Consider the following 17065-nt stretch of genomic DNA (forward strand, 5'->3'; position numbering starts at 1 on the left):
AAAACATACATAAATCTATTAAAAAGATGGAACATCAGGTGTCTTTTTTCCACCAGACTCCTTTTCTGAGGTAAATTTTCTTGTATGAAGAGATTTTCACCACAGCGTCTCTAAATACCAGCTACCATCCCAAATCCAAGTCTCAACCTCCAAACTCTAAAGTGGGATTGTTCTGGAGATAAATGTTTTCTTTCCTGTTCAGGTTTGATTTGGTCTGATCTGATCTGATCTGATTTGCAAATGAAATTGAACAATGCAACAGCTAATTTAAACAATGACATTCTCAAACTCCAGCATGTGTTTATTCAGTCATTTATTTATTTATACATAAAAACAATTTCAAATCCTGTTCTGTTTATTACTGAAGATCTTTCAGATCACACACTTCTGTTCTGTATCATGGAACAACATTCAGCTTTGAGAAAACAGTCGTCGAAACAATCCACACATTATTTTTATTCTGATTATATTTATATTAATTTCTTTGTTATATTGTAACGAATCAGATGATGTGTATAAAGTTATTGTTACTCCACGTGTGCACAATGTTCTGGTTCACAAATAAACCCTCATCATTCTAAACCCCTTTTGTGCTTTTTTGCTACGACTCGTGTCTCGTTCCTGAACGTGGCTGTGATCTTGGTGTGGATTTTATCGAAATAAAAGCATCGGATTAAAAGGAGACTTTGGATTTAAAGCTTGTGTTTCAGATACGAGTTGATTAATGAGTAAATTGAGCTGCAGGTCGAATAATTCAGGATTTAAAACGAATGTGACTTTTTTATTAATCTGTAACAAACAATTTTTCAAACCTTTTAACGAAAAAAACATCTCAGGATTTGTGTTTTATCATCGACATGATACTGAAAAGAGATTATCAGTGATTTGTTTGTTTTCTGGAGACAAATGATCTGATCTGGTTTGGTCTGTATGACACTGGTCTGATCTAATCAGTTGTTGTCTGTTTTGTTATGTTTCCATTTGATCGGATCTCTTCTGGCCTAATCTGGTTTGTTCTATTATGTTCTGTTTATCTCTCTTCTGATCTGGTCTGATCCGATTGGGTTTGGTCCGCTGTGCTCTGATCTATTCTGTCCTCTTCTGGTCTGATCTGGTTTGATCTATGTTCTATTCTGATTTGGTCTCTGCTATACTGCTCAGATCTAATCTGTTGTTGTCTGTCTTGTTCTGGTTTGATCTGATCTGATCTGGCCTAATTGGGTTTGTTCCATTATGTTCTGTTTAACTCTCTTCTGATCTAATCTAGTTTGATTTGATATGTTCTGTTCTAGTTTGATCTGATTTGGTTCATTATGTTCTGTTTAGCACTGTTCTGATGTGCTTATGTCTAATCTGGTTTATTCTGGTCTGATCTGTATTGGCCTGAACCGGTTTGGTCTGATCTATCCTCCTCTGTTATAGTCTGATCTCTTTTATTCTGTTTTGCCCTAGAATGATCTCTCCTGATCTGATGTTTTATCTGCATGTAGTTAATAAATTACTGGATCACCATCTGAACACGTGAGATTTTACTTCTGATCTGAGATGAATTGCACTGACGTGCAGAATTCTGGTGTAAAGATCTCAGACCGGGATGATCTGCTGACCTGGGATGAGCACCAGGGATCAGTATTCACTTTGTACACGTTTTCTTTCAAGTGCACAAACTCGATCTGAATATTCAATCTGAAAATCCAATCTCACATCAAACATTTAAACATTCCGACGTAGGACAGCAGGAAGTCTGTCATCTGTCACTGCACCGGCGTATAAACCCTGAATTATAAGGAATAACTCAGCAGCTTCAGGGTTCCATGGCCTGGAATGGTGTATAAACTGAGCCTCTTTTTTATTTTAATAGAAATCGTTTCATTTCTACAGAACAGCGAACAAACACTTCAGATCTACCTGACATTTGTTCTGTTTCTGCTTTCAGAGAATCCAATTTGGTTCTAGCAAAGTTCACAGACTTCCTACAGAATAACTAATGATGGTTCTGTTCTGCTGTCCAATCTCACACGCTCACACACACACACACACACACACACACACACACACACACACATGCAACACGTCGGATTTACACTTCACACTCCAGGTTTGAGCGTAACACGTCCCAGACTCGCGTCACGTGAAGGTGGAAAAGATCTGATCTATTCGGTGAGGGAAGTGAAAAACGTTTCCACAAAATAACATGGAGTGTGTTCGGGAGTTACATTTCTTAATGTTTCTTAATGTGACACCTGACCATATAAATGGTTTGTGCTTCTTTGTGAACATCCCATTCCACATTTATTTCAAATTTCCTGTGATAATGAGCTCCACTCTCCTGGGAAGATGTTCCACTAGATTTTGTGGAGATTCAATCTGCCACAAGAGTGTCAGTAAAGTCAGGTACTGATGTAGGTGAGAAGGTGAGGAGGTTCCTGGGGTGCAGTCAGTGTTCAGTCATCCCATAGGTGTTTGGAAGGGTTGGAGCTCTATAGCAGGAGTAATTCCACCAAATCCAACCCATGGACAGCAGATCTTCATGGAACTGGAACAGGTTTTGGGTCTCGTAGTTCAGGTGAAGGGAAAATTTCAATTCTTCTGCATCCAAAGACGTGTGATACAATTGGGTGTCTCAAAATTTGTGCCAACAGTTTGGTGAAGAACCACTTATGTGAGGAAAAGGCGGGTGTCCGAATATTTATGGCAACATGATGTAAGTTGCCCAAATCAATGAGATCTCGGTGCAATAGTGGAAATAAGGCACAGAATTGGGGTTTTGATGTTTTTGTTCTATTTAAATATGTTTAGGTTTGACAGGAGATGAACATGTGGATGGTGGAACTTCTAACTGGTGTATTTCCTTTGTGCTCTTTTGTTTGTTCACATGATAGTCACTTTATAACGATTTTAAATGCAGGCTTTAGTTCAGCATCTGCAGTGGTATTTACTGAACTGGGAAAGAATAATGCAACCGAAAACTCTGAAGATCTTTATGTTCAAATCTTTACGGAAAAACAAAAAACATTTGCTTTAATTTTATTCGAATAAATCATCCAAAATGTTTGAGTTTAGTTTGTGTTACTCTGTACTACATATATAGTATATAATAGTCGTAATATTTTGAGTAAATAATTCAAATTTGAGTACAATTTGCTAATCCTAACTTAAAGTATGATTTAACCGTATCCTCCACAATTATTTTAAATTTGACACAAAACTGCGAAACGTGTCTCACACTTCTGTGATTTTTCTCAAAATCTTTCCACTTGAATCATTTTATTCTCCTAATCTTAGATTTTGTAATTTTTATAATGTGGCCCTAAAAACGCTGTCGTAACTCTGGAAACTCATTTTTGTGGCGAGATTTTATTTTCAGTTGAATTTTTCCGTGGTTTTCTTTTCGTCTGACGTTTTGCAAGATGATGAGAGATTCTTCTATCACTTTTAAGGACGCAGGTAATTCGGATCCTGTGCAAATAAGCTGAGGATTTAAAAAAAATCCCTGGATTTCTTCGAGATTTATATTTCCGGTTTATTGTTTTAAACCTCAGAGCATTTAACCTGCCAATTTCACTGAATGTTTTTAAATCCATGATGAAAAAAATAAAAGTAAATGTGCATGTATTAAATACACCACATAATAAAAGAGCATTATTAATGCAATGTATAATTTATATACATGAAGTTTATATCCAGATTTCTTTTGATTTTCTGGATTTTTGAAGTTTAGGAGGATAATGAACTCAAACCTTCTGTAAAGCATCATTTATTATTGTTCTTAATTAAACTATTAAATGTTTAGTATCAGTAACTGGTACATTTAAAAGAAATGCTTTTCTGTTGTGATATTTTTTTATAACAAACAAATGAAAATTTTTATACATTTGCATATATTCTTTCTTTTTTGTTTTTACAAAACAAATTATTAAATAAATAACATTTGGTTTCAGTTCCTATTTATATAGTGGATTCATATCGATGTAAATATTTTATTAGAACAGTCATAGGTTTGATCATATATTTATTATTTGTGATTATTGATGCTCATGTTAATCTGTACAATCTTTACTCGGTAGTTACAGATGCAATTTTATTTAATTTTTTTCGTCCGGTGTACTTTTTTGTCCTTCATGCTTGTGTGTGTGTGTGTGTGTGTGTGTGTGTGTGTGTGTGTGTGTGTGTGTGTGTGTGTGTGTGTGTGTGTGTCTGTGTGTGTGTGTGTCTGTGTGTGTGTGTGTGTGTGTGTTTGTGTGTCTCTGTCCCTAAAATGCGTATCATATGTAAAATCCATCACACTTTCAGTTTTAAACTCTGGGTTTTGGATCGATGGAGTTCAAACTGTGGTTTCGACACATTTAGAGGAAAGCAGTGTTGAGTTTCCTCGAGCCCAGACCAAATCGACGTGGAGGCGTTTTTATATATATATATATATATATATATATATATATATATATATATATATATAAAAGGTGATTGGGCCGTGATGTCGTTTCAGGAAAGCAGATAGAAGGAAACATTTAGTCCTCTGTGCTTCTCGAAGTGCTGAAATGAAACCCTGGCTCTGGCGCGCAACAAAACGCTGGCTATTTTTAGAGAGGACACAATAGAGACGGGATGAATTATTTATGATTCACGGATGCACGTCCGCCACCGACCTCTGGACCATCTGAATGTGACCTCTAATGCTGTCAAGGTCACAAACGGACATATTCGTGCTGCGTACAAGCTGGCAAGCCAAAACACATAAATAAATAAATAAATAAATAAATAAATAAATGAAAATCCAACAATTGTGCTTTTTTAACAATACACATGAGCTTCAAGCAATCCGGAGTGAAACTGGCAGTTACACAGAAGACCCGCAGATCTGAGGCAGTGGAGAAGAATTCGTGCATCCGCACACCTCATAGCTTCAGAGTCCTCCTTCCAAATTGGTCCAAATTCCTAATTATCCTAAAAGAACTATTTCCCCTTCGCTCAAAGGCGGTACTTGCGGAGAAGGTCGGCCTGCCACATGTACTTGCGCTCTGGGAAGTGCTCAGGGATCTTGATCTTATGGAAGTCCTGGATGCACTTCTCCAGCTCCTGTTCCACGCTCATCTTCTCCTTTGTGGGTCGTTTCTTGCTGCCGCTGGTGTCCCGTGAGCTGCTGGTAAGCGTACGGAGGAGATCGCTCTTGCGCCGCTGCTCGGATTGCTGCTGCTGCAGGAGCTGACCTCCTGGCCTTTCTTTCTTGGGTGGTCGGTCGAGCGTTTGGACGCGAGCTTGTCGGCTGACAGGACCCCGAATGACCGTACCCTGAGGGGAACTGGCTTCTGATTGGCTCTCTGAGCTAGAGGTGGAGAGCTCGTTGAAGGAGGTGCCGCTCTCACCATCGCCTTCACCCTTGTGGCCTTTGCAGCAGCAGTCACAAGGCGGCGAGGACCAGCGAGATGATCCACCTGGAACAAGACCACGAGACACAATATGAACCACGAAGAGCATGATGTAATTCTGAAGGAAACTCACAACATGAAACCATAAAGCATCATGGGTAAATGAACACTGTGAATATATTGCATATGCAGTGGAAATGACAAAACAACCAATATGAAGAATGAATCCATTTCAGAATGCGATATTCATCATTTAGACCTTTTTTTCTTATAAACTATTAAAAATAAAATATGCATTGTTTTAGTATTATATATATATATAATATAATACACATTCACTTGAAAGTGGTTCAAAAATCTTACAAAGGATTACAGTAAATAATAAATTTTAAATAATTTTTAAAAAAATATAATAAAAATATCATTATTATATATATATATATATATATATATATATATATATATATATATATATATATATATATATATATATATTTCAATAAATTAAATATGAATATATAAATATATAATTTATGTGAATTAATATTGCTGTCAATCAATGAAAATATTTAATCACGATCAATCACATGGTTGTTACAAGTTAACTGGTGATTAATCATAACTTAATCATGCATTTGTATCTGTTTTAAATGTACCTTAAATTAATACTTTTCACGTTTTTAATACTCTAATCAACATGGACAAATATTGATGCTTTATGCAAATGTATGTTTATTAGTGAAACCAAAGTCAACATAGAGCATGAAGACTAAATATTATTGTAAATGTTTCAAAGTAATTTTGGTGCTTTATCTAATATTCAATTTAATTAATCATTTAATTTTGATAGATTTTAGTGCTGATTTGAGATTTGGCACAAAACAAATTTTTGGAAGAGTTTTTTTATGTATTTTTTTTATATCTGAGTAAAGAAAGAATGTTGTGAATATAATTGATGTTAAAATTAATTTGCGTTACAGTGTTATTTTGTATGTGTATGTATATATAATGGAAAATGGTTTGTCCAGGTCAAATATTGGACATCAAAGATATTAATACAACAAAACAAACACATATATATATATATAGATAGATAGATAGATAGATAGATAGATACAGTGAGGAAAATAAGTATTTGAACACACTGCTATTTTGCAAGTTCTCCCACTTAGAAATCATGGAGGGGTCTGAAATTGTCATCGTAGGTGCATGTCCACTGTGAGAGACATAATCTAAAAAAAAAAATCCAGAAATCACAATATATGATTTTTAAACTATTTATTTGTATGATACAGCTGCAAATAAGTATTTGAACACCTGAGAAAGTCAATGTTAATATTTTGTACAGGAGCCTTTGTTTGCATGGAGCCCCAGTCCGAGGGAGATCGACAGTCATGTTTAGCTTCTTCCATTTTCTAATGATTGCTCCAACAGTGGACCTTTTTTCACCAAGCTGCTTGGCAATTTCCCCGTAGCCCTTTCCAGCCTTGTGGAGGTGTACAATTTTGTCTCTAGTGTCTTTGGACAGCTCTTTGGTCTTGGCCATGTTAGTAGTTGGATTCTTACTGATTGTATGGGGTGGACAGGTGTCTTTATGCAGCTAACGACCTCAAACAGGTGCATCTAATTTAGGATAATAAATGTAGTGGAGGTGGAGATTTTAAAGGCAGACTAACAGGTCTTTGAGGGTCAGAATTCTAGCTGATAGACAGGTGTTCAAATACTTATTTGCAGCTGTATCATACAAATAAATAGTTTAAAAATCATACATTGTGATTTCTGGATTTTCACAGTGGACATGCACCTACGATGACAATTTCAGACCCTCCATGATTTCTAAGTGGGAGAACTTGCAAAATAGCAGGGTGTTCAAATACTTATTTTCATCACTGTGTGTGTATATATATATATATATATATATATATATATATATATATATATATATATATAGATATATATATATATAGATATAGATATAGATATAGATGGATGGGTGGGTGTGTGTGTGTGTGTATGTGTATGTATATATATATATATATATATATATATATATATATATATATGTGTGTATATGAATATTTTTGGCTTCATTTGTGAACATTTAGGTTATAAAAAATAACCAAAAATAACAAAAACAATAATTGTTCTATTTGAAGCTGTTTTATATTTTCTCATATTTTCGACTATAAACGTGGACATTATTTTATAACTCGGGTTCCAGGTAATAACTCAGTGGTTCAGAGTAATAACTGCTAAACTTTACAAACTATTATCAGTTATGAAGTCATTTATAGGTTATTAAAATTGTGATAAACATGAACGTGGGTTTGTTGGTGGTGTTTTGAGAACAGTTCTGTTATAAATTAATCAACAGCAACAAGAAAAATAGAGATTTCCTGATCGATTACATTCTGCCTCATGAACTTGAGTGGTGGAAATATGTCACATGCCTTTATAACGGAGGGAAATCCTGAATTTATTTAACAGTTAAAGCAAAATCGTTTTCTCTACGATTTTAGTAAAACATCTGCCCTCTGAACAGGAAACCCCTGAAGTGATAATCATGAAGTCAAGACGGTGTCTTTCTTCCCGAGTTCAAGGAGTGACATTAAATCAAAATGGCCGCCCACATGAGGAACAGCATACACAAAAGCATGACTCAGCTTTCTTTATGTTCTACATCATCTTCTTTCAGCTGCTCCTAGGAGTCTCCACAGCAGGTCATCCATCTCCATACCCCCCCCGTCCTCTACATCAGACTCTTTTAAACCAACCACCTTCATGTCTTCCCTCACCACATCCATAAACCTCCTCCTTGGCCTTCCTCTTTTTCTACATCCTCAGCATTCTTCTCCCGATGTTCCTCCTCTGCACATCACATCTCAATCACCTTGTCTCCAAAACGTCCTACTTGCACAGTCTCTCATTTCTAATCCTGTCCATCATCGTCACTCTCAATGAACATCTCAACATCTTCAGCTCTGCTACCTCCAGCTCCACCTCCTGTCTTTTACTCAATGCCACTGTCTCTAAATAGGGAAAAGGTTCTTTCCCTTTCATGAGTTCGTTCTTGACACCATCTGAGGTTGAAGAACCATTTCGAGTCTACTTCACCCCGTCACTAAAGCGTCGTCTTCTCGTGTTTTCACCTCCGTCTGTACTGATCTTTGATATTTCACCACTCTGATTCGTGTCAGATTTTTAATGAAGCTTCTTCAGATCATTTGCATGAATTATGCAAATGATACTCGAGATGTCACAAATGATTCACACCGTGAACGCGCATGCTCTTCGCTGGAGTTATTAGTCGTTTATACGGATGTTTAAGAACATAATTGTAGCCATGAAGACTTTATTAAACAACATTATAATAAAGGTAATGGGGTGAGTACTGTGTCCACATGTGTGAGATATTTTTGGAAACCACCGTGTGTGTGTGTGTGTGTGTGTGTGTGTGTGTGTGTTTTCTCTGTTTTACTGCAGTCATCAGAACACAATGTAATTGTATTAATTTAAATGACACCTGTGATCGAGGCTTGAGGAGCTCTGGATCAGCGAGGGGGTACAGCACACACTTTCTCCTGAGCTCTAAATAATCCTCTGAAAACTGTATGTACTACACCCCTTTATTCAACCAAACGCAGCTTCCAGAGTTTTTCTTAAAACCAGAAGAAGTAAAGACATCATACCAAATCTAAACACGTCTCCTTCAGTGATCAGCTGATAACCTCAATAATGATGGAATTGTAATAAAAGGACATTCAGTGTCACCCAGATGAGGATGGCTTTCTTTTGAGTCTGGTTCCTCTCAAGGTTTCTTCTTTATATCATCTCTGGAAGTTTTTTCCTTCACCACGTGCACCTCCAGCTCGATCATTAGGAATAAACCATTTGGGATTCATTTTAAATTTGAATTCATCATTTATTTAATTCTATAAAGCTGCTTTGGTACATTATCTATTGTTAAAAGCGCTATACAAATTACACTGAACCTTCCAGATCTTCGGCTCAGAAAAACACAGACGCTCAGAGCAAGATGGTATTTATATGAATTCTGAATTTGATAAATATATTAATAATATTTGCATAAATTATTTCTGCACATGCTGTTTGCATGTTTTTATAAGTGATACTCCAGATCCAGGTGTGAGGTGTTACAGGTTGTTAATGCAGATGTGGAGGTGAAGAAGGTCCGGAGGTGAGGTGGTGAGAATTATAATGGTGTAAGGTCTCACACCAAGCCATGGATTATTACCTAATACCATGGTTACTTCATTACTTCATGGTAACAGCATTGAGGAGTTTAAGCTGTTATTGATGTTTGCAGAGCGAAACTGACTGAATGGATCAAAATAACGCTTCATTTTTATTTTATATATGACTTGTTCCATCTACTGTTCTTCTGCTGCGAATCACACACACAGATAAAGTAGTTCCAAAAGTTTATATTTATTTACAAAGAGTTAATAAATCTGGTGAACTTCTGGTTTTGTTTCACTTCTCATTTCAAAAGAATATGTCAAAAATGCAGCTGTTTATGAAAATCCTAATTCACCATAGAAGTTATGAAACGTGTACAATCACCATCTCACTCTGGATGGAACTGGAACTGGATGTTACCATAGTAACATGTTTATAAGCAGCGTATTTATTTAGGTTCAACTAACAAACACAAACTAACTGTGTGTTCAACAATCTGAACTCACACCTGAACTTCCAGCCAATCACAATCCACTATTCACACCTGAACTTCCAGCCAATCACAATCCACTATTCACACCTGAACCTCCAGCCAAAAACAATCCACTATTTACACCTGAACCTCCAGCCAATCACAATCCACTATTCACACCTGAACTTCCAGCCAATCACAATCCACTATTCACACCTGAACTTCCAGCCAATCAGAATCCACTATTCACACCTGAACTTCCAGCCAATCAGAATCCACTATTCACACCTGAACCTCCAGCCAAAAACAATCCACTATTTACACCTGAACCTCCAGCCAATCACAATCCACTATACACACCTAAACCTCCAGCCAATCACAATCCACTATTTACACCTGAACTTCCAGCCAATCAGAATCCACTATTCACACCTGAACTTCCAGCCAATCAGAATCCACTATTCACACCTGAACTTCCAGCCAATCACAATCCACTATTCACACCTGAACCTCCAGCCAATCACAATTCACTATTCACACCTGAACCTCCAGCCAATCAGAATCCACTATTTACACCTGAACCTCCACCCAATCACAATCCACTATTCACACCTGAACCTCCACCCAATCACAATCCACTATTCACACCTGAACCTCCAGCCAATCACAATCCACTATTCACACCTGAACCTCCAGCTAATCACAATTCACTATTCACACCTGAACCTCCAGCCAATCAGAATCCACTATTCACACCTGAACCTCCAGCCAATCACAATCCACTATTCACACCTGAACCTCCAGCCAATCACAATCCACTATTCACACCTGAACTTCCAGCTAATCACAATCCACTATTCACACCTGAACCTCCAGCCAATCAGAATTAAGACTGTGCTATAAGAGAGTAATAAACAGTGTACTGAACTGTTTAATGAGAACTCGATTTCACTCGTGTGATTTGTGAGCCACAGCATGAGGAACTTTTTCAGCATCATGTATCAGCTAAAATTCCGTCAAAGAAAGAAACTCGGGAGATTTTTATTTATTGTGTGAGCGATGAATCTCTCGTTCCTACCGAGCACGGTGCGATTCTCCACGCTTAGCTGAAGCAAGACCTCCTTTTCTGCTGTGCCATATGCCAGCCTTCACAGAGGCCTGCTGTAGCGTTCTGTCTCTCTTTTGAGAGGTGTCTTGATTAGGCTTATCTCTTTTCCCAGCCATGAATCAGGAGCCATGTTTTATGATTGTGTCCTTGTTTCATTGCCGTACGCGTCTGGAAAAGGCACAAATGGCGTTAATGTGTGTGGACTGATTTCAAGTTTTTCTAAGCACAAATGTCTGTATTGGCAAGAAGAAAAGCTTGTGGAACTGCTTGTATGTGTAATTTTAAGATATTTATTCTACTTTGACTTCACATCATTAAACACGTTCTGTACAATCTGCTTTTGTTTACTCGAAAATTACATTCATTTACATAGAAACAGACTTTTTATTATTGCAAGAGCAAACATTATTATTTATAAATCTGGGGCATACGCTATATTTAACTATCCATGTTTACTGGCCAAACTGACCTCACTCTGAGAAGACGTGTCTTCAGATTGGTACTTATTATGGAGACTTTAGAAAACAGAAACCGCCGAAAAAATCGACATCATGGTTCTCTGGGGACTCATTAAAAGTGACACAAGAATCCAGAACATTCCCAGGCACGGTTTGAGACAGGCTTCAAAATATGCATGCACAATATTTAAAGTTTTATCATTTAAAAATAAAACACACAAAGTCTCAGCAATGACTCGAGGTAAATAAAAAAAACAAACAAAACAAATAGGGATTCTTGTAATTGCTGGTTGAGTGCATTGCAATTAAGAAGTTAACAACAGATGTAATTTTATTGGGAAAATGTTTGCATACATTTGCATCCTGTTTCCTCATTTACGGCTCGGAACGAGGAGAAAGGTTTTAGACAAGATTGTTGAGTTGGAATATAATAGGCTCCTTTTTTTCATATAAAAAATGCAATTGCGGAGAGAGAAACCGAACGGCAGTCACGTTCTCATCACCCGGAGCACGGGGCATTTTTTTTGCAAACCCAAATTGTTTCCAGTTAGTGAAAACTGGATGCCGAGATATGACATTATTTTAAGAAATGAATTATTTACAGTGTGAAAGGACGAGATGTAGTCGTTTCTTACTAAAAATATACTTTGTGCTTCATAAAAATAAAACGTCTATAATAAGAAAAGTCTCGGGAGATCTGCTCTTTAAGGCACGGACAAACGCTGTTCTTGGAATCTGCTGCATTTTGTTTGGAGTCGTAGGTCATTTAGTACCACGTTTTCTGAATCTGCTTGACAGACAGACCTTCAAAAACTTTTTGCTGCTCAATTTCTGACTTTTTTTTATCATCATCATCATCTTCATCTTGTTGCACTTGTTATGACCTGGCAGCTAATCCTGGATGCAGAATCTGTTTCAGGGATTCCTGAGAGTATAATGGGGAATTCACCTGTGATGAAAAGCCAATGCTTTGTACACACACACACACACACACACACACACACACACACACACACCCTCACACACTCACACTTAGTGTAGACAGTACATGTATTGGCTTGTTTTGGAGAGGCTGGAAAACCCTGGTGAGGAAACCCACACAGACTGAACATGTGAAATGCTGTGCAAATGGTCATCTGAGCTCAGGGTGGAACCGTGAACCTTCTCGCACTTCGAATAAGTGGTGTTTTGACACTATAAGTACAGGACGCCACTTACAGAGTGCAGCAGTAAGAATGCACTTGAACCCACATAATTAATCAGCAATATAAAATGTCTTTCAAAATCGAAGCTTTCACTCTCGCACTGCTGGAGCAGAATGATTCCCAGTTCATTGTTTCCAAGATTGCTTCCCATCACCATCATCACCATCATCATCATCATCATCATCATTATCATCTCAGGGAGTTTCTTCCTCCCTAGCATTGCCTCTGGCTTCCCCTATTAATGCTCTACATTTGCCCCAGATTGATGTAATGCTGCTTTGTGACAGTGTTTATCTATCATTCCATCATTCCTAAAAACGGACAAAGAAATTGTTAACTCAAAAGAAGAGCCAGACAGAAACCACTTCATCGATATTCTTAAAATAGAAATAGGAATGTCAGTGTGCATTAATAATTCAATGAACTTTGACACTGCTTTATTGCTCATGTTCATCCACCCAGAACATTCCCCAAAATCAGGAGGAAACATGAGCGTGAGCACAAGTGTAGCAGAGTGTAGCAGAGTGTTACGCTAACGCCGTCGCTCCATCTATCACAACTCACTTCATCTAGTGACCTGGGTATAATTAATACCATCGTTCAGGTCATTCTGCTAAGTGCTGCAGACGTTTCTCGCATGTTGCGTACGTAATGTTCACATAACCTGCTTCTTTAATTCCTTCTAAACAACCTAATAAGACGATGAAATCCCTGTTCCCTGATTGGGTCATGTTTAAGAATACACAGAGAGCATTTTAGCATTTGTACATAAATGCTAGAAATAAACAATAATAAATAAGAGATTAGTTTTTCTTCAAAGCTGCTAGAATCATCACTGTAAATATAGAGCAATGCAAAAGAGATCATTTGAATGAATTTATTAATTTGCATGTGCATAAAGTTTTTTTTTTAGTTTGGATAAACAATCTTACACTACGATCTCTAACAATAAACCATCCAAAGCATCTCGATTCTGAATGTCCAAAATCCAGCGGTCTGATGATCGTACTGTTTTCATATCCTCAGGTCTTTAAACTGGGATGTCTGTTGTGACTTTGCTATACTCTTGCAGCTCGAAACTGAGGCAACGTCGACACTAATCCAGATAAATTCTTCCGAAAGTTGCTCATCCACACTGAAACGTCTTCCACCTGCGTCATTTCCACCAAGCGTTTATTTACTTTCCATCTCTTTGCATTGTCATGGCAATAACTAAAAATGTGCCATCGTCTTCGAAAGCCTTTGTTTTCACACACAGTCCACATTGCGACACGTAAACAGCATTTTCAAAAATCTACGTTTTCATTGATTGCAAACGCCGTCAGTGTGAACGAAAGGCCAAAACACAGAGAAAAATATCTTCACAGAAGCATATTAATGTGCACATGGCCTGAGAAATGAGCAGAATATCAACTGTCTAAATTTCCAGATGTGTACAAATGCTTAAGACTGAGCTAAAAGATCAAATCCCTGATATGGTTACTGTCTCTTACTGGCAGATGGATGAGGGAATAACTGCTGACATTGATGGAGAAGCCGAGAATGCCCCTAATCACACACTCATGCTATCGGGTCTTTCTAAAGGACATCTATAAATAGCTAAATAGAGTTCCAGGGATTCCAAGGATTCCAGGAATAAGCACTTGATGTGTCTGTCTGATTCTACTGATATTCTGTAATAAATGGATATTCTGTGCCACCCAGATGAGGATGAGGTTCCCTTTTGAATTTGGTTCTCTCAAGGTTTTTCCCTCGTACCATCTCAGGGAGTTTTTCTTTGCCACAGTCGCCACTGGCTCACTAATCAGGAATAAACAATGATTAGGAACTACCTTATATGCAATATAAAATGCAACCTCATTACTGCTTTATCTGTGTAAAGCTGCTTTAAAACAATGTCCATTTTAAAAAACACTAATTAAATTGAATTGAATATTATTTGTATACACTTATGGTATGTATAAAAATCTGTACCATTCCCATATATTTAGGCGCTTCCAAACTATTCAGGAACTCTGGAAAAGATGGATGAAGAGGTTCAGCATTTTCACCTTCAGGTTCCTGCACTGTTGGAGATTCACTTTGAAGCCAGTTCATTATACCACATTATCTTGAGGACTGATGTTCACACTTTTGCTTTGTTCCAGACATTTAATAACTTCATGCTGGTGCAATAAAAGCAAAGAAACTCCTCATACCTCACTGGTCTAGAGATTGGTCTTTCTGTTGATTAAAGGCATAAAAAAAACAAGAATGTTTATGCTTTTTTTTACACAAAAACTGATTATGAATAAAAAAGTCAAGACTTTCTTGAATTAGCCGAAGGCAAAAAAGAAAAGCTAACAATATTTCTGTTGTAAGTGGGTCAGTGTGAATGTGAGAGAAGTTTTGAAAAAATATACAGAAAACAGGTAAAGGTCAAAACATAAAAGGTGCAGGTACTCAAGCATTAAGATATAAAGACAAACCAAAAACAATAATCAAACTGGTCACTTACACACAATTCCAGAGGTTGCTTTGCTATGCTTACAAGTAGGAGGACTGTAGTAGGAAGACCGTGGGTTTGCTGGCTGGATGAATGGGAATGTACCACAAACAGTCTTTGGACAAACCATCTCGCCTGGCTTGTAGAGTCAGACCTGCAGATCTTTTGGTCAATGTACTTGACTTGCTCATTAGACTGGGAATTAGTACCCTCATAGAGCCTGTTTATGCTGCTTACCTATTTGTTTTGAGTTTGGCTTTTTGGTTTCTGGAATCTCTGATTCATCAGTTTTGCCAAATTAACTGGAACCAATAGGTGATTGCTGGCTATCGATAAAAACCAATACCGCTAGTTTTTCCGGGTTGCGTTATACAGTGCAAGGGCATCCTCTAGAGGTGAATCACTGACACCACATGCTGTTTATTTGAAGTGTCTTTATTATTATTATTCATTTTTGAACATTTTGGATGTTTTTATTTATTTGTGAGTGTTACTTTTTGTTTTAGCTTAAATGCATGTATTTTTTATTTTCCCCAATATTTATTAATATAATTAATATATTCATGTTTGTCATTTTGCATATTTTCATGATTCAGTTTTAAATTTTGTAATATTGTACTAAAGTTAAGTAATGTTTGTTTGTTTGTTTGTTTGTTTTTTATCCATTATTTATTTTAAAAACAATCGGTCAATCATTTGGTTATCGGCAGGTACGATCCAACCTAGCTATTGGTAAAATCCACTGTCGGTAGTAGGAGCTTTGAAAGGAGATGTAATGTCTGATTTTCTCAATATTTTTATGAGAATGAGGAACGAGTTCTCAGTAGTCTCTAGACAGTGTCTCCATTACTCGAAGGTTGCCTCGATTCCAAGAAGCTATCTGTCTTCCATTTAAAAATTTCTTTTCACTGAGCCGAGAAACAAATGGATAGGGCGTTCACTTCTGTGACAAATGTCAGTGAAGGGAAAAGGGTTTTGTGGGATGTCTTAATGCATTTCCTTTTAGTGAAGGCTGCCATTGATGTAAAGCTTGCGCTTGGAATATAGAAAAACCAAACCAGCTGTGAAGAACTGGGCCTCATCTACTGTACATGCTGTAGAGTCGCAGGAACTAGTGAGAGTGACTACATTAATACACTTATAGTCAATCTGTGACCATAGACCAGCCTTCACACCACTGATATCTTCATCATGTACTTCAGCACACCTGTGGATGCAGCAGACAGGTAGCAGGCTGCAAGCAATCTTTAGACACTGCATGTGAGCACAACATTAGCAAGAGACAGATGGATGTAGAAAAAGGAAAACGAGTGGCAGCAGTGTGTGTTGGTGATAAGGAGGGGGAGAAATTGAAGACGAGTAAGTGGAAATAAATCATGATAGACAGCAGGGGAGGAGGATGACAGTCTGTGCCAAATGAGGCCATGGCCGCATGTATAATTGCCTCTATTAGCGCCGTCACTCTAGCATTCGAGCGCTGCTCCCTTTAACTCTGCACCTCATGAACAATCCCAGAATAGATTTCAATTATAAAAGAAACAACAACCAGAAGCTGGTTCTGTTTTTTAGATCCACCATCGATCATCAAATCAGGAACATGTTAACAGGCTGCATTCTACTCGATAAGAGAAGGGGAAGTGGATTAATGTTGTGTTTTAACAACCTTCTCTGTAATTACTTCAAACACTGTTTACTTATAAATGCAAATAAGGTTTAATTCATGACTTTGTCAGTGGAGCAGAGGTTCGTGCAGTGAGTTTCCTCCATATTA

The 17065-nt window shown here is 37.3% G+C and overlaps 1 protein-coding gene across 1 annotated transcript in view; it reads right to left on the bottom strand.

Moving 5' to 3' along the window:
• Nucleotides 1-4470: 4470 nt before the first annotated feature.
• kctd16b (potassium channel tetramerization domain containing 16b) overlaps nt 4471-17065 on the bottom strand; it is a 33668-nt gene continuing 21073 nt past the window's right edge. The window contains exon 3 of the mRNA XM_046868757.1: nt 4471-5432. Within this exon, the coding sequence (XP_046724713.1) occupies nt 4969-5432 (464 nt within the window). The 3' untranslated portion in view covers nt 4471-4968. The remainder of the gene's footprint in view (nt 5433-17065) is intronic.

Source organism: Silurus meridionalis, chromosome 15, assembly GCF_014805685.1.
Source record: "Silurus meridionalis isolate SWU-2019-XX chromosome 15, ASM1480568v1, whole genome shotgun sequence".
In the NCBI taxonomy this organism is placed as follows: Eukaryota; Metazoa; Chordata; class Actinopteri; order Siluriformes; family Siluridae; genus Silurus; species Silurus meridionalis.